This window comes from Narcine bancroftii, chromosome 2, assembly GCF_036971445.1.
Source record: "Narcine bancroftii isolate sNarBan1 chromosome 2, sNarBan1.hap1, whole genome shotgun sequence".
Taxonomy (NCBI): domain Eukaryota; kingdom Metazoa; phylum Chordata; class Chondrichthyes; order Torpediniformes; family Narcinidae; genus Narcine; species Narcine bancroftii.
The window spans coordinates 216,289,525-216,315,775 of NC_091470.1; the positions used below are offsets into that span (position 1 = coordinate 216,289,525).

The 26,251-nt window shown below is 40.2% G+C and overlaps 1 protein-coding gene across 3 annotated transcripts in view; it reads left to right on the top strand.

Moving 5' to 3' along the window:
* Window positions 1-26,251, top strand: part of LOC138755068 (ATPase family AAA domain-containing protein 2-like) — a 117,861-nt gene that overhangs the window by 80,988 nt on the left and 10,622 nt on the right. For all 3 annotated transcript variants that reach the window (XM_069920268.1, XM_069920269.1, XM_069920270.1), the window contains 5 exons: window positions 10,948-11,133; window positions 11,475-11,610; window positions 16,486-16,682; window positions 20,371-20,530; window positions 21,890-22,012. In XM_069920268.1, the coding sequence (XP_069776369.1) occupies window positions 10,948-11,133; window positions 11,475-11,610; window positions 16,486-16,682; window positions 20,371-20,530; window positions 21,890-22,012 (802 nt within the window). The remainder of the gene's footprint in view (window positions 1-10,947; window positions 11,134-11,474; window positions 11,611-16,485; window positions 16,683-20,370; window positions 20,531-21,889; window positions 22,013-26,251) is intronic.

Consider the following 26,251-nt stretch of genomic DNA (forward strand, 5'->3'; position numbering starts at 1 on the left):
CATGTATGTACTCTGACAATATGAAATCTATAAAAGAGACAAGTGGACATCTGATTGCTGGAAAATGACACTGGAGTAGTGGTAATGGGGAAGAGAAGTCGCAGATGAACTAAATAGGTATTTTGCATTTGCCTTCACTGGCAGAAGTGAGTGTAAGCACTATTACTAAGGAGGAGGTGCAAAGTATTGAAAGGGCCTTAAGATGGACCATACCCTAGGATTCTGAAACTGGTAGCTGAAGGGATCCTGGGAGGCATTAGTACTAATCTTTCAATAATCACCTGAATTGGGAATGGTTCCAGAGAACTGGTAAATTGCTAATGTTGTTTCACCCTTGAAGAAGGGAGAGAAGTGAAAGACAGGAAATTTATAGGTCAGTTAGCCTGACTTCAGTGATTGGTAAGAATTTAGCATCCATTATGAAGGATGAGGTTTCGGAGAACTTGCAAGCACAAGGTCAAATGGGCCGAAGTCAGTATGATTTCTTTCAGAGGAGATCTTGCCTGACAAATCCGTTGGAATTCTTTGAGAAAGTCATGAACAGTATAGTCAAATGAGCATCAGTGATGTTGTTTCAGAAGGCCTTTAGCAAGGTTTAGTACATGAGGCTGCCCAGTAAGAAAGAAGCCCATGGTATTACATGAAAGGTACTAGCATGTTACTAATATGTAGAAGGCAGAGGGAATAAAGGGGACCTTCTCTGTCTGACTGTAGGTCTCTAGTAGTGTTTTGCAGGGGTCGGTGTGGGGTCTGCTACTTTTCATATGTTGATAATTGGATGACTGAATTAAGGCTTAGTGACAGATTTTGTGGATAATGCATAGACAGGTGGAGGGTTGGGTAGTGTTTGTGGAAGCAGAAAGTCTGCAGAGGTACCTGGGCAGTTTGGAAGAATGGGAAAAGAAATGGCAGGTGGAGTACTGTGTAGGGAAGTGTATGGTGGTCATGCACTTTGGTAGAAGGAATAGAGAAGGAGACTTTTCTAAATGGGGAGAGAATTCAGAAAGTGGACTTCCAAAGGCACTTGGGAGTCCTAGTGCAGGATTCCATAAAGGTTAATGTGCAGGTGGAGTCACGTGATGGAGTAGTCGCCGGACGGTGAACTCCAGCCCTCTCCAGAAAAGTCGGGAAAAACAAGAGAAAATACAAAGGCACAGAAATAAAAGTTAAAGAAAAGTGAGTATAAAGGTGGAAAGAAGATGGCGACAAAAAAAGAAAAATCAAAATCAACGGTAAGAAGAGAGGAAGAGAAGACAACGGAGGAAGAAGGAGAAGGCCTTACCTGTCCGAAGAGGCCCGCTGTGGAGAGAGAAGCCCGCTTCCTCAGGTCGGTAGAAATAGGACTACAAAAATGGCTCGCAGAGCCGAGTAAAAGTGCGCAACCGCGCATGCGCGATGCGCATGAAAAAAAAACACACCGACGGGAGGGGGGACCAGCTGGGGAGTCGAGCTCCACAGCTGGCAACGACAGCTGCAGAACACCTGCAGCAAGAAGAGACCACAGAAGACAATAGAAACAAGAAAGAAGAGGAGGAAAGGGCACCAAAGAAACAACAGATGGCCAACCCAGAGGAAGAAGAAGAGGAAGAGTACAGTGAAATAGAAGAAGGGAAAGGCAAGGTAAAGGATATACTTTCTCTTGTTAGAGGATACATGGAGTCATTTAAAGAATGGCAAACACAGGAATTTAATGATTTAAGAAGAAGAATAAACAACACAGAAGAGAAAGTGAATAAAATAGATATGACCTTAACAGAAATGGGAAAGAAAATGGACAAGATGGAAGAGCGGGCAATAGCAGCAGAAATGGAGGTAGAAGACTTAAAAAAGAAATTGGAGGAATCTAATAAAAAAACTAAAGAGACACAAGAACTACTAGCTCAAAAAATAGATATAATGGAAAATTATAACAGAAGAAATAACATAAAGATAGTGGGCCTTAAGGAAGATGAAGAAGGCAAGAATATGAGGGAGTTTATAAAAGATTGGATCCCTAAGACCCTAGGATGTCCAGAACTACAGCAAGAAATGGAAATAGAAAGGGCACATAGAGCATAGGCCTCTAAACCACGACCACAACAAAAACCAAGATCTATTTTAGTAAAATTCCTAAGATATACTACAAGAGAAAAGGTACTGGAGAAGACAATGGAAAAAGTAAGAGAGGGCAACAAACCACTGGAGTATAAAGGGCAAAAAATCTTCATTTATCCAGATATAAGCTTTGAACTCCTAAAGAAGAGAAAAGAGTTCAATACAGCAAAGGCGATTTTATGGAAGAAAGGGTATAAATTTATACTAAAGCATCCAGCGGTATTGAAAATATTTATTCCAGGACAACAAAACAGACTATTCTCGGATCCAGAAGAAGCACGAAAATTTGCAGAACAATTACAAAAATAGACTGAGGGATGAAGACGGGTAATGAGAGTAAAAATGATCACGATTGATATGTATGTGGGTAAAGACAAAAATAGACTGAGGGATGAAGACGGGTAATGAGAGTAAAAATGATCACGATTGATATGTATGCGGGTAAAGAGGTATAAGACAATGTGCATACGTGAATGTATCTGTACTTAGAGGAAAATATAGATAGTATAGACAAGAATTAATAAGGGAAGGTAATGGAATAGAGAGAATAAGGAGGGAATTAAAAGAGTGACCTTTGTGACATATGAAAAGTGAAATCTTTTCTGGGGGGTGCTGGGTGGGGGGAAATAGCGGTCACTGCAAAATCAGTTGACGCTTGCGAGTGGATTCGCAAACCCAAATGGAGAGGGGAGATGTGGTTGTCGGACAAGGGATAAAGGACAACTCAGGAGGGGAAGGGGAGATTGGGGATAAAGAAGATATAAATAGGAGAATAAGGAAAATGTTGGATGTTGTAGGAATGTTGTCTTATAAAGAGTTGAAAATAAGAAAACAGAAATGGAAAAGGAGGAAAGGTAATGATGGAAAAATGGAAAGAGAAGATAAACAAAATATAAAATGGCTACACTGAACTATATGACTTTAAATATTAATGGAATACATAACCAAATTAAAAGGAAGAAACTACTAAATTTACTGAAAAAGGAAAAAAATTGATATAGCATTTGTCCAAGAAACACACTTAACTGAATTGGAGCACAAGAAATTAAAGAGAGATTGGGTAGGACATGTAACAGCAGCATCGTATAATTCAAAAGCAAGAGGAGTGGCTATATTAATTAGTAAAAATGTGCCATTTAAAATAGAAGAGGAAATAATAGATCCAGCTGGGAGATATGTTATGATAAAATGTCAGATATATTCGGAGTTTTGGAATCTACTTAATGTATATTCACCTAACGAAGAAGATCAAAAGTTTATGCAAGATATCTTTTTGAAGGTAGCTAATACGCAAGGGAACATACTAATAGGAGGGGATTTCAACCTGAATTTGGATCCAAATATGGATAAAACGGGGGAAAAAAATAACAGGAAGAACAAAGTAACCAAATTTATAATTAAATCAATGCAAGAAATTAAACTTTTGGATATATGGAGGAAACAAAACCCAAAAGAAAAGGAATAATCATACTACTAGGCTAGACATAAAACATACTCAAGAATAGACCTATTTTTGTTATCAGCTAGTATGCAGGATAGAGTAAGAAAAACAGAATATAAAGCGAGAATGCTATCGGACCATTCACCCTTAATATTGACAGTAAAGCTAGAGGACATCCCTCCAAGAATGTATAGATGGAGATTAAACCCCATGCTACTTAAAAGACAGGATTTTAGAGAATTTATTGAAAAACAATTAAAAATGTATTTTGAAGTAAATACGGAATCAGTGGAAGATAAGTTTATACTATGGGACGCAATGAAAGCATTCATTAGAGGGCAAATAATAAGTTATGTAACCAAGATGAAGAAGGACTATAATCAGGAAACAGAGCAGTTGGAAAGGGAAATAGTAAACATAGAAAAAAAATTAGCAATGAAGGAAGATACAACTAAAAGAAAAGAATTGGCGGATAAAAAAATAAAATATGAAACATTACAAACATATAAGGTAGAGAAGAATATAATGAAGACAAAACAGAAATATTATGAACTAGGTGAAAAAACGCACAAAATCCTAGCATGGCAGCTTAAGACAGAGCAAGCTAAGAAAATGGTATTGGCATCAAGGAAAAAAGACAAACAAATTACATATAATCCAAAAGAAATTAAGGAAAACTTTAGAGAATTCTATGAACAATTATACCGAACTGAAAACGAAGGGAAAGAAGGGAAAATAGATGAATTTTTGACTAAAATTGAACTACCAAAACTACAAATAGAGGAACAAAATAAATTAACAGAACCATTTGGAACAGTAGAAATACAAGAGATAATAAAAAAATTACCAAATAATAAGACACCAGGAGAGGATGGATTTCTAATAGAATTCTACAAAACATTTAAAGACTTATTAATACCGCCCCTCCTGGATGTAATCAACCAGATTGATGAGACACAAAACTTACCAGATTCATGTAAAACAGCAATAATTACAGTAATACTAAAACAAGGGAAAGATCCACTCTCACCAGCGTCATACAGACCAATATCTTTGCTAAACACAGATTATAAGATAATAGCTAAACTATTAGCAAACAGATTAGCAGAACAGGTACCGAAAATGGTAAATTTAGACCAAACTGGATTTATCAAAAAAAGATGCACAACAGACAATATTTGTAAATTTATTAACTTAATTCATGCAGTAGAAGGAAATAAAGCACCTACAGTAGCAGTTGCTTTAGACGCAGAGAAGGCCTTCGACAGAGTAGAATGGAATTATTTGTTCAAAGTATTGCAAAAATTCAGTTTACCGGAGAAGTATATTAATTGGATTAAAGCATTATATAAGGGACCGTTAGCGAAAGTGACAGTAAATGGACGTGTATCAAAGCAATTTAACTTAAGCAGGTCAACGCGGCAGGGATGTCCACTATCACCTTTATTGTTTGCGCTAGCTATAGAACCACTAGCAGAATTGATAAGAATAGATAATAATATAAAAGGAATAAAAATAAAAGACAGGGAATACAAAATCAGTCTATTTGTGGATGATGTTATAGTGTACTTAACAGAACCAGAACTATCAATAAAAGAATTATATAAGAAACTGAAGGAATATGGAGAAGTGTCGGGTTACAAGATAAACGTAAATAAAAGTGAAGCAATGCCTATGAATAATGCGGATTTCTCAAAATTTAAGAAGGAATCTCCATTCAGATGGCAAATGCAGGCAATAAGATACCTAGGTGTACAAATAAACAAAAATCTAGGCCAATTATATAAACAATTACAATCCACTCATGAAAAAATTACAGGACGATTTAGAGCATTGGAAAGATCTACCACTAACACTGATAGGAAGGATAAACTGTATTAAAATGAACATTTTTCCAAGGATATCATACTTATTTCAGGCATTGCCAATACAACTGACAGAAAAATTCTTCAAAGAGTTAAAGAAAATAATAAGGAAATTTTTATGGAGAGGGGGGAAACCGAGGATAGCACTAGATAAATTAACAGAATGGTATAAACAAGGAGGCTTACAATTGCCAAACTTCAAAAATTATTATAGAGCCGCACAATTAAGATACCTATCAGATTTTTATCAAACAAGGGAAAAACCAGACTGGACGAGATTAGAATTAGATAAAATAGGGGAAAAGATACCTGAACACATATTATACAAATGGGACGAAAAATTGGTACAACATAGAACTTCTCCAGTATTACATCATCTCCTCAATATTTGGAAGAAGATTCATGTAGAAAGAAATAAAACAAATTATCAATTACCAAAACTAATATTGACGCAAAATAAGCTACTCCCTTTTACAATAGATAACCTTTCCTTTAGAGAATGGGAAAAAAAAGGGATTAAAAGAATAGAAAATTGTTTTTCAGGAAGTAGATTCTTATCCTTTGAACAAATGAGAGATAAGTACAATATAACTGGAGATACAGCGCTGGCATATTACCAACTGAGATCCTACTTGAAAGATAAATTAGGAAGCAATTTGAGTTTACCAGAGGGAAGTAACCGTGATTACAGATACAATGTTAATCAAAAGATTTATAACAAATATGTATATTAAACTGCAAGAAAAGGAGAATGAGGAAACAAATGGTAAAACTAAACAAAAATGGGAACAAGATTTAAATATAAAGATAAAAAAGGAAACATGGGATAAATTATGTTCTGGAATGATGAGAAATACAATAAATACGAGGCTACGTATGATACAATATAATTGGTTACACAGACTATACATTACACCGCAAAAGTTAAATAAATGGGACCCAACAGTATCTGATAGATGTTTTCGATGTAAAAAAGAAATGGGAACAACAATTCATGCAATCTGGACATGTGAGAGAGTAGAAAAATTTTGGGATGATCTCAATCAGATATTAAATAAAATAACAGAAAACAATATACCAAAGAATCCTGAGATCTTTCTCCTAAGTAACATAAAAAGCAAAGAATTTGGAATTGATTTGGAGGATGCACAAAAAAGATTTGTTAAGATAGCCCTAGCCGTAGCAAAAAAATGTATTATGTCAACCTGGAAATTGGAAGATAATTTGAAAATACAACAATGGTATATAGAAATGAATAAATGTATTCCATTAGAAAAAATAACATATAGTTTAAGAAATAATATTGAAATATTCGAACAAGTATGGGAGCCTTACATTAAATACAATAGCGAAAACCTACCGGGGACAAACATTACCTAAGTTGATGGAAGGAGAAGGAAAGGAAAGAATGGACTCAGTAGAATTTCTGGTGTATTTTTGTTGAATGACAACATTGTCTGACTGGTTTAATGCAACCTAGATTGTATACCTAAAATGGATGAGAGGTGGGGGTGGGGGGTTGGCTTGGGAGGAGGGAGGGTGGGGGGAGAAAAAGTCACTGTATATGTGTGAAAAAGAAAAAGTGTATATCATGGCTAATGTGATTTATGGTGTGAAAAATAAAAAAATTAAAAAAAAAGTTAATGTGCAGGTAAAGTCAGCAATGAGGAAGGCAAATGCATTGTCAGTATTAATTTTGAGATGGCTCGTGTGTAAGCAAAGATGTAATGCTATGGCTTTATAAGGTGTTGGTCAGAAGACATTTGGAGTATTATGAGCAATTTTGATTCCCATATCTAAGGAAAGATGTGCTGGCGTTGGAGAAGTCCAGAGAGAATGAGATGGTTTATGTACGAGGTGTTTGATGGCTCTGAGCCTGTACCTGCTGTTTAGATGGATGAATATTGCATGTCTTCATCATCAAGAAGCAAAAATTTTTACTGTTAGCTTGGATTGTTACCACTTCAATGGCAGTAGTTCAATGCGAGATTATTGTCATATACACAAGTACAATGTACAGATGCAACAAAATTCTTATTTGTTGCAGCCAAATAGGTACACGAGATACACCAGCTAGAAATAGGAAACAATTTGTTTAATAATTTTAAAATTGTTATAGATGCAAGACTGAAAATAGATAATAAATATCCACAGTCGCAGTTAGTACATTTCACAATGCAGACAGCTCTTCTAGTGGTCCTGGAGTAGCTTGTGGTTAGGGTAGTATGGGCAGGTTCAAGAGCCCGATGTTAGAAAAAAATGGTTTTTGAACCAAGAAGTGCTAGCATTCAGGGTTCTGTACCTTGTGTCTGAAGGTAGCAGTAAGATGGGCATCCTTTATGTTGGCTGCCTTCTTGAGGCAGTTTTTTTTCACATAGATTCCTTCAGTGGATGGGAGGTGAGAGGCTGTGATGGACCTGGCTATGCTTGCCATCTTCTGTTTTCCTTGGCTGTGATGCAACCAGTCAGTATACTTTCCTCTGTACATCTATAGAGGTTTGACAGTGTAAGTGATGGCATGCCAAATCTCCACATTGAAGTATTGATGTACCTTCTTTACAGTTGCCTCTGTGTTGGCCTTAGGAAAGACCTTTCAAAATATGGACTCCCAGGCATCTGAAAGTACGGACTTCACCTCTGTCCCATCAATGAGAATAGGTGTGTGGTCTCTTCTTCCTAAAATCAACAATCTGCTCCTTGGTCTTGGTGAAGATGAGAGCAAAATTATTTAAGCACCACCCAACTGGATTCTTGATCTTTATCCTATATTCTGAATCATAATTTCCAGTTATTCAGCCAGTGACAGTGGTGTTGTCAGTGAATTTGTAGATTGAGTTGGAGCTGAACTTGGCTACTCAGTCATGGGTGTACAGGGATATAGTAAGGTACTAAGTGAGTAGGTTTGGGGTATCACTGTGTTGGTCAGACAGGAGGAAGTGATGTTGCTCATGAGAAACTCGAGGATATAGTTGCAGAGGAATGGACAGAGTCCCAGATCCTTCAGTTTGGTTATGTTTTGGTGGTATTGAAAACTTCTTCTTTGGCTTGGCTTCGCGGACGAAGATTTATGGAGGGGGTAAAAGTCCACGTCAGCTGCAGGCTCGTTTGTGGCTGACAAGTCCGATGCGGGACAGGCAGACACGGTTGCAGCAGCTGCAGGGGAAAATTGGTGGGTTGGGTGTTGGGTTTTTCCTCCTTTGCCTTTTGTCAGTGAGGTGGGCTCTGCGGTCTTCTTCAAAGGAGGTTGCTGCCCGCCAAACTGTGAGGCGCCAAGATGCACGGTTTGAGGCGATATCAGCCCACTGGCGGTGGTCAATGTGGCAGGCACCAAGAGATTTCTTTAGGCAGTCCTTGTACCTTTTCTTTGGTGCACCTCTGTCACGGTGGCCAGTGGAGAGCTCGCCACATAACACGATCTTGGGAAGGCGATGGTCCTCCATTCTGGAGACGTGACCCATCCAGCGCAGCTGGATCTTCAGCAGCGTGGACTCGATGCTGTCGACCTCTGCCATCTCGAGTACTTCGACGTTAGGGATGAAAGCGCTCCAATGGATGTTGAGGATGGAGCGGAGACAACGCTGGTGGAAGCGTTCTAGGAGCCGTAGGTGATGCCGGTAGAGGACCCATGATTCGGAGCCGAACAGGAGTGTGGGTATGACAACGGCTCTGTATACGCTTATCTTTGTGAGGTTTTTCAGTTGGTTGTTTTTCCTGACTCTTTTGTGTAGTCTTCCAAAGGCGCTATTTGCCTTGGCGAGTCTGTTGTCTATCTCATTGTCGATCCTTGCATCTGATGAAATGGTGCAGCCGAGATAGGTAAACTGGTTGACCGTTTTGAGTTTTGTGTGCCCGATGGAGATGTGGGGGGGCTGGTAGTCAAGGTGGGGAGCTGGCTGATGGAGGTCCTCCGGTCCTATTGAAAACTAAGCTGTAGTCAATTAGCAACTATGTCGTAGGTGTTCTTGTGATCTAGGTAATCTTCCACAGAGTGGAGAGCTAGTGAGATGGTGTTTGCTGTTGACCATCAGCAAACTACAGTCATAGAAGGTCCTTTAAAGGTCCAGAGTTGTGTCTTCTCTTGTATGGCCTTCAATACATAGATTGATACAATACCTTTATTGACATTTAAGACCAGACTGTCAGCTCTCTTGGACATACTTGACAAATTCCATCCCATCCAAGCTCTTTGGACATGGATGACCCAGTATATATTTGGGATGTTTAAGTTTTCCCAGTAATGCAATCCTATTATTCTTACAGCTGACTGCAATTTCCCTGCAGATAATTCCTGTTGACTGTTTGTGAGTTGATAATACACCCTCATGAAAATGATCATTGAATCCTTGTTTCTATGTTCTACCCATATAGCTTCATTGGATAATCTCCCAAGCACTCTCTAAGCACTGTTTTTGTCTTCCCTCATCAAAAATGTACCCCCTCCCCTCCTCTCATACCTGCCTCTCAATCACATCTGTAGTTTCTGTATCCTGGAACATTGAGTCAGTCTTGCCCTTCTCAGCTACATTTCTGTTAAGTCTGTAATATGCCAGTGTCCTGAGCCATTCTGCACCAGTGAACAGAAAAGGCTACACCCAAGTTTATGGTTCTCCTTTGTCCACTTTGAATTGTTGCTACTGACAAAGCTGCTGCACACTGGAAACCTCAGTAGGGACATCATCAGATTTCCTGAACCCATTATATTAACATCATTGTGAAGAAAGCATGTCAGTGCCTCAGGAGTTTGCAGAGGTTCAGTTTGTCATCAGAAACCTTGTTGAACTTCCACAGATGTGTTGTGGAAAGTGTGCTAACTGGCTGCATCACAGTCTGGTATAGGGCACTAATAGCTCTGAGTGAAAAGCCCTGCAAAAGGTAGTGGACACAACCCAGGACATCATAGATAAAACTCTCCCCACCATCGAGAACATCTACAGGGAATGCTGCCATCAGAATCAGCAATTATCAATCCACACCACCCAGCACACGCTCTGTTCTCACTGCTGCCATCAGGAAAGAGGTCGAGGTGCCACAAGACTCATACAACCAGGTTCAGGAGTAGTTGCTACCTCTGAACCATCAGACTCTTTTCAACAAGAAACTTAATCAGAGATTCATTTGAAGACTCATACTTGTTATTTATTACTGAATATTTATATTTGTATTTGCACAGTCCATTTGTTTACATGTTCTTTTGTATACATTTTTTTCTTCTTGAGTACAGTTTACAATTACCAGTAATTAGAAATTCTGCCTGGCCTGCTGCAAAAAAATCTGTGTTGTTTGTGATGTCATGTATGTACTCTGACAATAAATTGGAACTTTGAGATTTATTAAGTGGAATTTAACCTTAATAATGTAACTCGAATTGTCTTCTTGTGCCAAATGTGGAACTATTTGTACCAGGTCTTGCAGCTGATTTCAGGCATAGTTGGGATATGAGCTCGACAAGTTGGAATCCTGTGTCTTTTATGTTGATAGTAATAAATGTATTTTTGGATTCAGGATGATGTGCACTTTAATTTTACACAATTACTTTTATGTGCTTAGTTGTTCCGAGAAGCTCGAAAGACAGCCCCAAGTATACTGTACATTCCTCACATTGATCGATGGTGGGAATCAGTTGGAGACACATTGAGAGCGACATTTATTTCATTACTTCAGGATATTCCCTCATTTACCCCAATTCTACTACTGATGACATGTGATGTTCAGTACAATGAGCTGGCAGAAGAGGTAGGTTTTCATTCTCTGGGAATACTTTCTACATTTGGTATTTATTTTAGCTTGATCAAGATTGTGATTTTTTTTTAATGGACCTTTAATTCTCTGCCAGCGACCAAAGTTCGAATCCAGCGTTGTTTGTATGTTCTCCCTATGTCTTCTCCGGATACAGTTTCCTCCTACCCTCCAAAACATACGGGGTATTCGTGGGCAGAAGGGCCTGTTATTCTGCTATTCTAATTTTAAGATTAATGGACCTATACATTATTTTCCTACCATATATTGTATTAGCTGCTTTATTTTATATTTCTATTTTCTAATCTGGTTTTTAATTGAGCCTTTTCTCTTTTAAGGTAAAAGAGTTGTTTGCTCACCATTCTGGAGAAGTATTCAATGTTCCACTTCCTAATTATAAAGAAAGAAAGCAGTTTTTTGAAGACCTGATAATGAAACAGGCTGCAAAGCCTCCTTCATCCAAAGAGAAAGCTAGTAAGTCATAGGTGATCTTGAAGTTGTCACAAAATAGGATCTTGGACTATTCCTTCAGTTACATTGTATGGGGAGAGTGTTAAAGTTTATTGTTATCTGATTATACATATATAACCCGATGAAACAGCACATCTCTGAACCCTGGTGCATACACATCCTACACATAAACGACGTGTATACATAGCAATCCAAAGTAAGTACATATAAAAATAATTTATGGGTTTCGAGGATTGTTCAACAGCCTTGCTGCTTGCAGGAAGTTGTTTTCCAGCCTGGCAGTCCTGCTTTTTATACTCTTGTACTTTGTCTTTAAAGGTAGTGTCTCAAAGATACTGTGGGCTGGATCGTAAGGGTCCTCAATGATTCTCTGAGCCCTCATTAAGCATTGCCCCTGTAGAAATCATCGATAGAGAGAAGGGAGATCCCACTGATCTCCCCTAGTGATTGTAATTTTCAAAGTAAACTGATCCATTGACTTGGTGTGGGTTAGTTTGTATTTGAGGGAAACATAGTTATAATCAAGTTCAAATTTTGTTTGTCATCTGATTGTACCAGTATAACCCAACAAAATTGCATTCTCCGGTCCACTGGTGCAGAACAATACAAAACCCATGTGCAGACATAACATACGTACATACAGACAACACACACTATATTATAATAAATATTATTAATAAATAGTACAGTCACAGAGAGCAACTCATTAGTCATGGTCTCACTGCCCATGCGAAGAAGCTGATCCTCAGCTTGGTGATTTAGGCTCTAATAATTCTGCATATCTTTCCCAATGGACTCGTTACGTGCACGGTTTCATAACACCAAAGGAAATGGGCCAATGGCCATTTTTCTCAAGCAAAATATTTCAGTAATATTTGGGTCAAGAGCAGTGATTCTCAGCATTAGAATTACTTAAGGTGGTATGTGAGTGGAAAGAAAAGTTTGAAAACCACTGCTCTACATCAAACGTACCAGACTGCATCCAGTTTAGATAGAGCTCCTGTGCAAGGTGAGAGCCTCAGCCTTCTAAGGAAGTGCTGTTGCGCCTTCGTGATGAGTGAGGAGATGTTGTTAGAAATTCTTTTGGACAACATAATTAACACAAGTGTCTTCAGTCATTTCCAACTCTGAATGTACTGGCCTGCTCTCTTCTGTTTCCAATCCATAAAGCAATTTCCACTCAATTACAAACTGCCTTCTCTGTTATCACAGCTCATTTTGCAATTACCTATTCCTACCCTTCCCTGACAAGGTCATCTTATAACACATGCATAGCATCCATTTCACCCTTCCAATATCCTTAGTTAGCTTTTGGAATGAACTCCCTTACATGTAAAAACATGCTGGAGGGACTCAGTGGATCAGGGAGCATCTGTGGAGAGAAAATGACGATCAGCATTTTGAGTTTGGTCTCTTTATTGACACCCAATCACATCTTTGACTTCCGATACAGCAACATCCTTGGCCCTTTGCTGTTCGTCCTTGGGTTTCCCTGGTACAGCCCATACTCTGCCCTTGTGAATTAAGCCATTGCAGCTTTGGGGATTACATGGCATGCAGCTGGTTAAGATGCCTGTTTCTGGGCTGTAAGGCCACTTGGTCCTTGCTCACATTTATCTTCCTGAAATGGAAAATAACTGCCAGATGCCCTTCATCATTAATAGCTGACCAATTATCCCTTACTCCTGCTCATGACAAGGCAGCAGAAGGAAACAGAAAATGCTAGAAGCAATCAGCAGCTCAGTCCGTATTTGTGAGAAGACATTTCAGGTTAATGCCTTGTCAGGAACATGAAGTCTTTCATTTTCCATGGAAGAACCTGAGTATCTCAGCATTTTCTTCATTTTGCAGAATCTGCAGGTTTGCTTTTGCAAGGAGAGAGTCATTGGACTGTCATTCTGTAAGATCATTCACTTCCCTACCTGATTAATGTTCCCTGAATGATCACAAATGTACTGATCACATTATAGAATGTTTTCTGTAACTGAATGTCCACAGGTGTGATCTAGAATTCAAAATGTTTGCAAACTTATCTTAGAGATTGCTCAGCTCAGTCCTGAATATCTGACTTGTTATCCTGTGTCTGCCCCCTCCCACCTGAAGACTGTGCCAACATCCCAGTGGCATGAAATATCCTATTTGCATCTAGTCTATCAATCTATTTTAGAATCTCCTCTGTTTTGATGTGATGATCTTGAATTTCCAAGTATAATAACAAAGCTTGGTTTGCCAAGTATGTAATTGGTCCCCTGGAAGATCAGAGTGGTCGTCTATGTGTGGAGCCTCGTGAGATGGGGAAGATCTTAGTTTTTTTACAATGGTATTTACTTAGGAAATTGGCATAGTGTATAAGGAATGAAGGGAAACAAGCAGTAGTGCATGAAACATGTAGAGATTAAAGAGAAGGAGGTGCTTACTGCCTTACAGCAAATAAAGGTAGATAAATCCCCCAGGCTGGATATGATATTCCCTCAGACCTTGAGGTAGTTTAGTGTAGAAATTGCAGGGGCCTTGGTGGATATATTTAAAATGTCTTTAGCCACAGGTGAGGTGCTAGATGATTGAAGGGTAGCTCATGTTGTTCAGTTGTTTAGAAAAGGCTCCAAAAGTAAACCAGGAAATTACGGGCTGGTGAGTCTGATGCCAGTAGTGGGTAAATTATTGGAGGGTGTTCTGAGAGATCGGATATACAAGTATTTGGAAAGCCAAGGGCTGATTAAGGATAGTCAGCGTGGCTTTGTGCGTGTTAGGTAATGTTTAATGAATCGTATAGAGTTTTTCAAAGAGATTATCAAGAATGTAGATGAAGGAAAGGCTGTGGATATTGTCTACGTGGACTTTAGTAAGTTCTTTGACAAGGTCAAACATGGGAGGTTAGATCAGACGGTTCAGATACTAGGTATCCATGGAGAGGTTGTAAAGTGGATTCGAAATTGGCTGAACGGAAGACGGTGGTAGTGGATGATTGCGTCTCAAACTGGAGGCCTGTGTAAAATGGGGCCATTGTTGTTTATTGTCTGTATCAAATATCTGGATGATAATGTGATAAATTGGATCAGCAAGATTGCTGATGACACTAAGAATGGGGGCTTTGTAGACAGCATGGAAGGCTTTCATAGCTTGCAGAGCGATCTGAACCGACTAGAAAGGTGAACCAGAAAATGGCAGATGAAATTTAATGCAGACCAATATGAGGTGTTGAATTTTGGAAGGACAAACCAAAGTAGGACATGTACAGTAAATTGTAGGGCACTGAGGATTGTGGAGGAACAAAGGATCTGGGAATACAGATACATAATTTCCTGAAAGTGGTATCACGGTAGACAGGGTTGTAAAGAAAGCTTTTGGCACCTTGGCCACCTTAAATTATAGTATTGAGTACAGAATGTTATGGTGAGGTTGTATAAGACATAGGTGAGGGCGGAGGAGTCACGTGATGGAGAAGTGGCCGGTAGGAGGAGAATACCAGCCCTCTCCAGAAAAGAAGGAAAAAAGTGAAGTGAAGGAAAAGCAAAGCCCCAGACACACAAATCACAACAAATAAAAAATAAAGGTGTGGAGAAAATGGCACCTAAGAAAGAAAAGCCAAAAACAACGGAAACAAAAAAAAGAGAAAACTAAAGGCCTTACCTGCACGAAAAAGCAGGGACCCGCCATGGAAAGAGGAAGCCCGCTCCCCGAGGTTAGTGGAAACCCTTCAAGGTCGCGACCCACCGACCGCAGGACTGCAAAAATGGCTCACAGAGCCAAACTGGGGTGCGCAACTGCGCAGGACAAGGAGAATACCGACGGGAGGGGGAGACCAGCTGTGGAGTGAAACTCCACAGCACGAACAGCTGAGGGAAGCCCGACAGCAGGGCTCCCAACTGGAAAATAAAGAAAGCAACGGGAACAGGAGGGGTGAGAAAGAAAAAAGGAAACTAGAGACATAACAGATAACCAGCCCAGAAGAGGAGGACCAACATCAGGAAAGCATGGAAGAAAAAAAATATACCCAACAAACTGAGGCAAGCAGCTCAACAAGAAAGTCAGAAGAGACACAGATACAAGGAAGACAAATAGAAGAAACAAACCCAAGAGCAGACACAGAAGAAGAACACCAAGCTCTGCACAGAGGAATAGGAGGCAAAATGAATGGACAGCACATAGATTTTTTAAAAATTTCAAGAACATTAAAAGAATGGCTGACACTAGAATTTAGTGAAATGAAAATACATTGGTGAGGGCAAATTTGGAATATTGTGTGCAATTCTGGTCACCAAACTACAAAGGATATTAGTAAGATTGAGAGAATGCAGAAAATATTTACTAGGATGTTGCTAGGTCTTCAGGAGTTTAGTTACAGGGAAAGATAAACAGATTAGGATTTTCTTCCTTGGAGTGAATGAATGGGTGCAGATTATTGGGGCTAGTAGAGTGATGTTTCGGCACAGAGTAGAAGGGGTGAATGGCCTGTTTTCTGTGTTGTAGTGTTCTGTGGTTCCTTTCTATCATTGCAGCCTTAAATGGGAGGCACAATTAGTGTAACGGTTAGTGCACTGTTATTACAGTGCCAGCAACATGGGTTCGAATCCGACGCTGTGCAAGGAATTTGTACGTTCTCTGCATGGGTTTCCTCCCTCTCTTCAAAAACACAGGGGTTATAGGTTAATTGGGGCATGAATTCATAGGCTGGAAAGGCCTGTTATTGTGCTGTATGTTTAAAATTTAATTTAAAAAACTATTGATACCTTTGTCCTGGAAACCTGCCTTATCTTTAACCTTCTGTTTAAATTACATTTTTTAAGCTTGAACATAGTGAGCAATGTTTCAAAATGATTCATGGTAGCTGTCTTGGAGCACTAATGTGAATATTAATGGGGTTTAAAATCACCTTAGTCCTTCAGGTTTTGGAAGTCCTTCCAATCGCACCACCACCAGAACCACAGCGTCTCTCAGAGGAGGAGGTAAAACGACTCGAGGAGGAGGAAGAAGGCACTTTACGGGAGCTCAGGCTTTTCCTTCGAGATGTGACGCACAGACTAGCGAATGACAAGCGTTTTAGAGCATTTACCAAGCCTGTCGATGTAGGAGAGGTATGTATTTTGGTGCTTGGTATCAGTTTGTGAATATATATTATTGTTCCATAAGATATGAGAAGTAGGCCATTTGCCCCATTGAGTTCATTCTGCTATTCCATCATAAGCAGATCCATTCTCCCACTCTCCTGCCTTCTCCCCAAAACCTTTGATGCCCTGACTATTTATATGCATATTATTCTCTGCCTTGAATACACCCAATGACTTGGTCTCCCATAGTAGCAAATTTCAGAGGTCCCTAGTATCACTTTGGGATCTGTGCTCATCCAGCCACAGTGAGTCATGGCACCCAAAACCAGAGGGAGTCAGAATGGGATACAAGCAGAGATGTAGTGCCCCTTTTCCTGTGATCAGTTTAATCTCTTGACTGGTTAGAGCCACTCACTAACCTTTGGTGATGCAGACATCCAAACCTGTTGGCATTGCCACACTTACCCAAGTTCTCACCAATTACTACACCTCCTTATTTTTTTGCCTCCCTGTTCCGAGAGGAGGACCAGGCATTCCATGTGATCCATGCACTCCATTTTCTCTTCCTATTACATCAAGTTCATGCCTCTTCAAAGAGTGAGAGGGGATTTGATGGAAATGTTCAAGATCCTGAGGGGTCGCAACAGGGTGAAACGGATGTTTCAGCTTTGATTTTTCTTTTAAATATCACGCATGCATACTACTTATTCATTCAAGAGATACAAGCTTTTCATGTGACTCATCATTCAAATTCCCATCCCTAGCTGTCCTGTAAATGCTGCATTTGTCTGTGGTAATGCACAAGAGATTCAAGAAATGAGTTGATTTAATTTGAATGAAAGCAGACATCATCTACAGTAAAACTCCTGGTATCTGGCACCTATCGGGATTGGTAGATGCCAGATAAGTGAATTTTCTGGTTGCTTGAGATCGCACATTGCACAATTGGTGAACTAACGGCAAGGTGCACCAATTTTAAGCTTCCATATTTTTTACCTATTTATTCTTTGCAATTTTTGTTTTCCTGGTTGCTTGAATTCGGGATAGCAAGAGTTTTACTGTTGTACCTTTCACATCTCCAAAGCGGAGTGAAATTAGAAACCAAATGGGGTGGAGTTTTGTTGAAATCAGAAGGGAAATGTAGACAATCCTGAGATTCTCCAGGGAACAAGAAAAGTAAAGTTGGCATGGAAGCCGGGTTTGGAGGTGTGATGGTGTGATTTTTCAAGATGGAAGGAAAATGGCCCTTGAATTATTTAGACCATGGCAAGAGATTCCACGTTGGGAGAGAAAACCAGGAGAATGAAAGCCTGTGGGTTTGTAGGTGGAAACCAGAGGCAGTGGATAGATGGGACAGTGAATAGTTATCTCACTGCAAATAGATGGAGTTCAGTAGGTTTAGGTGAGAAAGTTAGCATGCACTCCTTTCGCCCCTCACATGAACATCACCGATCCCTTGTAGAATGTAAATGCCCAAGAATACTGGAGTTCGTAAAATTCAATGAGCTTGTTTGCAAGCTCTGCTCAGTCTTTCACATATTTATCATGAAGGCACTCTTGAGAGACTCTTAAATATCCAAGTGTAAATGATCTTGGGAAACAATGGTGACATTGTCAGCTGATCATATAGCAGGTGTACTGATTGCATGGAACTGTGGACCAGAGAAGTAATTTTGTTATTGTGTGGTGCCAAACTTTCATGCCATGCTAGGAGGGGCGACCAATTATAAGGCAACCAATTTGTTCCAACCCACTTTCACTTGGTACTTCCTGATAATGCTGTAGCATTGACTGGCTACAATCTGGCAGAACTTCGATAAATGAATTTGATAAATGAACAGTTTCAATTACTGAGATGAATTTGGGTTGTGGCTGATGAAGGGAATGAAGATGTATTATCGTCGATTAAGGGTGGTACAGACCTGGTCACTAGCTTATTGAACTTCTTGATATGTTCAGCTTAGCATGGAATCCAATATCAATCTTAGCTTGCTAATGTTTCTTTGAATATTAGAACATTATTGCACAGTACAGGTCCTTTAGCCCACGATGTTGCACCGACCTATACAAACTTAGTCAACAATCTAATCCTTGCCAGCCTCACACCCATTACCTTCTATATTTCTTTCATCTTTGTACCTATCCAAGAGTCTCCAATGTCCCAATTGTACCAGCCTCCACTACCACACCTGGAAATGCATGCCAGGCACTCACGACCCTGTAAAAAGACTTGCCCCTGATGTCTTCACAAAGTTTTCCTCCACTCACCTTAAATCAATGTCCTCTGGTGTTCCTATTATTGTCTCAGGGGAAAAAGTTGCTGGCTCTCCACTTTATGCCTCCCATTATCTAATATAACTCTTAAGTTTCTCATCTGTCACTCCAAAGAGCAAAGCCATAGCTTGTCAACCTTGCTTCATAAGACATGTTCTCCAATCCAGACAACATCCTGGTAAATCTCTGCAGCTTCTCGAAAGCTCCTACATACTTCTGTAATAAGGCGGCCAGAGCTGCGCACAATACTCTGTGTAGTCTAATAAGAGTTTTGTAGAACTGAACATAACTCGTGACTCTTGATTTCAATACACAGATTAATAAAGTCCACAATACACCTTTCTTAACAACTATATCTTATTGAGCGGCATCCTTGAGGGATCTATGGATACAATCCTGTCAATAACTACATATTCTATCTCATGCATGACTTTCTAGTGCATCACTTCACATATATCCAAATTGATCTCCATCTGCCACTTCTCTGCATCATGACTCTCTCCCACTGTATCCTGTGTCAACCTTCTACTTTACCCAGAGTGCCTCCAAACTTCATGTCATCTGCAAATTTAGAGAACCACCCTTCCACTTTCTCATCCGTGTCCCAGAACAGATCCAATGGAGCATCACTAATCGCCATCTTCCAGGTAGAACACTACCTCTGCTACTGCATGCAAGCCAATTCAGAATCCATGCAGTCAAGGTCCCATGTATCCCATGCCACATGACTTGTTGAGCAAGCATACTATGGGGAACCTTATCAAAGTTTCTGTCCTGGCCATGACATTGTAATTCTATGTACTGATCCATGCTCTCTGTTCATCGCATTTGTTCTTAACACCTCGCATTAAAGTGCACACAATTCAATGCATCCAACTGAATGCATTTATACTCCATCCACTTCTGGTCTTTACTCACAGTCTCACTTCTCATTTATCTTTTCACCAAAAATCATCCTCTGGTACCCATTTCGCCTGCCTAGCTACTTTAATTCCTTCCTATCAGTTCAATTAAAATTGCTTGCAAGGATATTGGTTCACTTCAAGTTCAGGTGCAACCTAACCCTTTTGTACAGGTTATACCTTCCCCAGAAAAAATTGCATTAATCCACAAGTTCCTGCTCTTTAGCTTCCTTCCTAACTCCTATATTCAGGACCTCATTCTTTTTTCTGATCTACAGTATGTCATTGGTACCAACGTTTACCACAACATCTAGCTTCTCATCCTCCCTGTTAAGCATTTGTGGATTCGACTTTGGGACCTTCCTCAGCCCCTTGAGCCAAAGCCCCCAATCCCCACTCACACATTTGCCACTCCACTTGAGCCTCCCCTTTCTTGGCTGTTGGTTCAACCTGCCTTGAAATCTCCTGACGTTCACTGAATCCTGGCTCCTGCTCACTGCTCAGATATTACAGATTTAGCAACACTGTTTTTCTTTTAGGTTCCAGATTACTGCACAGTTATCAAGCAGCCGATGGATCTCTCGACAGTGATGTCGAACATCGATCTGCACAAATACATGACTGTAAAGGAGTACCTGTATGATATTGAGTTGATCTGCAGTAACGCACTGGAGTATAATCCGGACAGAGATCCTGCTGGTGAGGCACAAATGGAATTGTCTATTGCATACAACTAAAAGTATTGCATAGTGTAATTCTGCTTTGAATCAAGAAGTTATGCAGAGCTAGTGTTGGCTCTTAAATGTACAATGTTGTTTCTACAATGTATCATGAGAGGGGGAGAAAACAAATTGCATCTTAATAAAATTATACGTTCTTTCATGTTGGTTTAAGGGAACCTGAATTGCTGCAAAAGACACAATGGTGGTTCTCTTGTCACAGATTATTGCCATAATTCCATTCCTTGAAAAGAATTACACAAATGGGAGCAGGAGTAGGCCTTCAAGCTTGCTCTGACATTCAGTAAGATCATGGCTGAACAAATTTTAACCTCAATATCTTTCCCCACACCTCTGCGCTACCTTGTCAGTGAATTATATCAGGCTCTGGTTTGAATATCCTGGGTTCTTCCACCTCAACTGATCATTTTGCTTTGAACTGGGATTCACTGGGAGAGTGCTGTATTGATAACTGCCCCGCCTCCTGGCTCCACCCCCGTTTACCTATCTATAACCCTGGTTTCCAGCCTAAACCCATAACCCCTCTGAAGCCTACTAGTGACCCTACCTGTTGTTGAAAGCTAATAAAAGCATTTGTTCTCCCTCCAGTCATGTGAGAGCTTTTATCTTCGCTACACATTTGCAATTTTGTAATCTGTGTCTTGGCCAATAAATTTTCTTAATTTAGACATATAGCTCGGCAACAGGCCCTTCTGGCCCACAAGCCCGTGCTGCCCAAATACCCCAATTAACCTATAACCCCTGTATATTTTGAAAAGAGCGAGGAAACCCACACAGACATGGGGAGAAACTCCTTAGAGACAGTGCTGGGTTTGAACCTGAGTCGCTGGCACTAACCATACCGCCCCAGGAATGGATCAAATTGGCTGGTCAGTCTGCCCTGGAACTTTCTGGGATAAGTGGATATGCCTTTCAAGGTCCCTCCTCCCTGCCTGATCTGAGTAATTGTTTTATGATACTATTTCCATTATACTAAAACATAGCATGACTTGATTTCAACTTGCCTGCATTTAATATTAAATCTCTGTGATCTCAGCTAATTTTGACTCCGATGTTTATGTGAAATGTGGTGAGGACTGACTACTTAGATGTAGAGGATGATATATGTTTAAACTCTGGTTACTTTTAACTGCTAGGGATTCAATGGTGTAAATTGAGTGGAACTTTTCAGTACTAGTTTTCTATATTGCAGGTAAATTTGTTCAAATTAATCTAAAGACAATTTTTACAGTGAGACCTTTATTGGACTCCATTAATTGTCCCCCTTGGAGCAAAAAAGGAACTTAACAAACATTAATGATGCAATATTTCTCTTAAGATCGTATGATCAGACACCGAGCCTGTGCTTTGAAAGACACTGCCTATGCAATTATGAAATCAGAACTGGATGAAGAATTTGAAAAACTCTGTGAAGAAACACAAGAATCTCGAAAAAACAGAGGTACAATAATTTTCTTTAACCACTTTTTAAAGATGGAAAACCATCTGTCTTCTAGAATACCGGCCCTTAGGCCCACAATGTTGTGCTGACCAACATAGAACATTACAGCACAGAACAGGTCGGCAAGGTTGACTTAGCAGTTAGCGCAACGCCATTATAGTGCCACTACGCTGTCTCTAGGTAGTTGGTACGTTCTCCCTGTGTCTGCGTAGCTCTTGTTTCCTCCCACCGTTCAAATGTACCAGGTGTTATAGGTTAATTGGGTAGCTTGGGCTCATGGGCTGAAATGCCTGTTACTGTGCTGTATGTATGCAAGTCCTTCAGCTGATGGTGCTGACCTACTCCATGTCAATCTCACTCTTCTTTACCTGATGGTCATATACCCTATTTTTCTTTCTTCATTGTGCCTTTGTACAAGACTTTTAAATGTCCCTATTGTCCCAGCCTCGTCCATCACCCCTGGCAATCCATTCCAGGCACCCAACACTCTAAAAGAATAAAAGAAACTTGCCTTGTCTCCCCTAAATGTTCCTTCATTCACCTTTAACAGATGTACCCTGATATTAGCCATTACCACACTAGGAAAAATATGCTGGATGTTCCCTTCAAAGTAGTCTCTCATCCGCTATCATTCCAAAGAGAAAAACCATAACTTGCTCACTCAAAAGCCGTGTTATCCAATCCAGGCAGCATCCTGGTAAATCTCTACTGCACCCTCTAAATCTTCCACATTCTTCTTGAAATGAGGTGACCAGAACTGAAAACAATACTCATTAATGAGGTCTAACCAGAGTTTTATAGAGCTCCAATATTACCTCACTGCTCTTGAACTCAATATCCCAACTGAGGTTCAGCTTGCATCATCTTAACCACTGTATCAATTTCCACAGCATCCTTGAAGGATCTAAGGACTTGAGTTCCTCTGCATTGCTAAGAATACCACTAACCATGTATTTTGCCTTCATGTTTTACCTTCCAAAGTGCTTCGCACTTTTCTGGATGAAATTCCATCAGCCACCTCTTAAATCTGTTAATACCCTGTTGTTGCCTATCACAATGCTGTCTGCACTATCAACATTTCCAACATTCAGGTCATCTGAAAATTTGCTAATCCAACCCTCCACTTCCTCATTAAAGTTATTTATTAAGATCACAAAAAGCAAGGGGTCCCAGAACAGATCCTTGCTGAACAAACACCAGACTGCCTACTGTGGGCAAGCTAAATCTGAATCCACTCAGCCATATTTCCATGGATCGCATGCCTACAACTTTCTGGATGTGCCTACCATGGGGGACCTTGTCAAATGCCTTGCTAAAATCCACATACACCACATCTACGACCTTTCCTTCCATTATGCCATCTTGTCAAAAAATGTTAATCAGTTTGTGATGCTCGACCTGCCCCTCACAAAACCACTATCTCTGAGATGATGCTGCTTCTCCAAATGCTCAAAAACCCTGTCCATCAGGATCCGGATCCTCTCCAATAGTTTTCCCACCACTGACTTGAGAATTGCTGGTCTATAATCCCATGATTTTCCCTTTCACCTTTCTCGAACAAGGGAACTACATTTGCCAGTGCTCTGATACTGCCCCAATGGCCAAGGATAATATTATTGTCAACACTCAACAATCTCTTCCCCTGTTTCCCATACATGGAGTGTATCCTGTTCAATCCCGGGGAGTTATCGATGTTTTTTCATAAGTTCCAGTATTACTTCCTTAATCTTGACATGCTCCAGCACATTTTCCTGTTCTACACTGACTTCTCATTCACCAAGGTCCATCTCTCAAGTGAATATTGAAGCAAAGTAGACCTTGTCTACCTCCTTTGCCTGCACATTTTCTCTCTAAGCAGTCCTACCTTCAACATCATCTTCTCTTCATGTAGGTGTAGAATGCCTTAGGATTATTGTGAATTATAATTGCCTAGACTGCCTTATGCCCCCTTCAAGCTCTCCTAAATACTTGAGTTTTTTTTTTTAACTGGCTACCAAATTATCCTCATAATCCCTTACTGATTTTGGCATCCTAAACCCTTAAGTATACATCCTTTTTCTTGACTATATGTTCCACTTTGCTTGACAAAATGGTTCCTTTACCATATTTTTTTTCCCTGTCTCAGTGGAACACGCTTATTCAGAACCCTAAGCAAGTGGTCCCTAATCATCCTCCACATTTCTGTTGTACAATTCACTGAGAATATTTGTTCCCAATTAATGCCTACCTAATACCACGGTAATTCACCCTTTCACATTTTATCCTATCCTTGTCAATGGCTTTGCTGGAGGTCAGGATGTTGTGGTCACTGTTTTCGAAATGCTCACCCGCCAAGAAGTATGTCACGTGACCAGATTCATTACTCAGCACTAGATCCAGAAAGGCCTCCCCTCTAGCTGGTCTGAACACATACTTTCAGAAATCTTTCTTGAAATGCCTGACAAATTCTGTTTCATCTGAACCTTTTGCACCAAGGAGGTACCAGTTAATATCGGGGAAGTTGAAATCTTCTATAACAACAAACTTGTTATTTTTGCACCTTTACAAAATCCTCCTACTTATCTGCTCTTCGGTGTTCCAGTGGCTATTTGGAGGCCTATAGAATACTCCCAATAAAGTGATTGCTTTCTTCTTGTTTGTGACTTCCATCCACTGACTCAGTAGATATCCCTCACAATGTCCTCACTTTCTGCAGCTCTCGTACTGTCCCTGATTAGCAATACTACTCCCTCCCTATCCCTTTTGAAATGTCTAAACCCCGTAACTTGCATCAGCCAATCGTGTCCTTCATCATCCAGTTCTCCAAAATGTCCACAACATTGTAATTCTGTGAATTGATCCATGCTCTATGTTCATCGCCCTTATTTTTAATGCTTACTTTGAAGTACAGGTACTCTCCAACTTGCAACCTATGCAAATTGTGTCCTCCACACCTACGACCAAAAATTTATTAAACTGTGAATTTTATATTTATGTTGTATTTGACAAACTATAACAGAGATACAGGGCATGTAAGAGCCAAAATGTGTGTACTTACCTTGTTATCAGTGTCCTGGGGTCAGTAGGCTGGGTGTGGCCATCTTGATTCCTGTGTACATGTGCAAGTCTTCAGTTGGCGCATACGCATTTTGCGTATTGAGTTTGGTTGGTGCGTGTTCAAGCGTTAAAGGCGCAAATTCAATATCATTAGGGCATTTAACTCTCACGCATGTGCCAACTGAACTCCAATCGAAGAATCGAGCATGCACACAGGAATCAAGATGGCCACACCCAGCCTGTGGACCCCTAACAAGAGAAGTGATTGCTGGTGGAGACAGGGGATTTAAAGGAGACGAGATGGTCCTGTAACCTATAAAAAGAAAAAGTATCGCAAGTGGACTAGCCACTCATAAGGCGCCAGTGTTAAAGTGGGACTTTGAAGCTTTGGCTCAAGGGGCTTCAGTATCATAATGCGATTAACAAGCTTGCGGATTACACTAAAGCTTCTGATATTGTAGACTGTTCCCCAAGACTGTAGCAGGAAATCAGTTGGACCAGTGGGCAGAAGAATGGTAGATGGAATTTAATAGAGAAATTTGAGGTGTTACATTTTGAGAGGTAAAGTTGGTAGAACCTACACAGTAAATGGTAGTCATCTAGGGAATGTTGTAGACCAGAGGGTTCAAGGAGTTCAGGGACAGAGTACCTTAAAAATTATGTCACAGATCGATAGGGTGGTCAAAAATGCTCTCAGCATATTGGCATTCATCAGTCAGAGTATTGAGTATAGAAGTTGAGATGTTGTATTACAGTTGCGTAAAACATCGGTGAGGATTCATTTGGAGTTTTGTGTTCATGTTTGGTCATCATGCTGCAGGAAAGATGCTCTTAAGCGAGAGAGGATGCAGAGAAGATTTACGAGGATGTTGCCAGGACTCGGGCCTGAGCTGTAGGGAGAGGTTGAGCAGGCTGTGGCTTTATTCCTTGGACCACAGGATGATGAGGAGTGATCTCATTGGTTGAACGCACAAAGTCTTTTACCTAGAGTTGGTGATTTGGTAACCAGAGGATGTAGATTTTGGGTGAGGGGGGGAAGAGAGTTAACAGGAACCTGAGGGATAAGTTTTTAAACCCCACAGAGGATGGTGGGTGTATGGAACAGAAGAGATGGTTGAGGTAGGTAATATTGCAATGGATAGGATAGGTTTAGAGGGACATGCGACATGTGTCCTAACCAGATTGGTTAGGACACTAATGGGG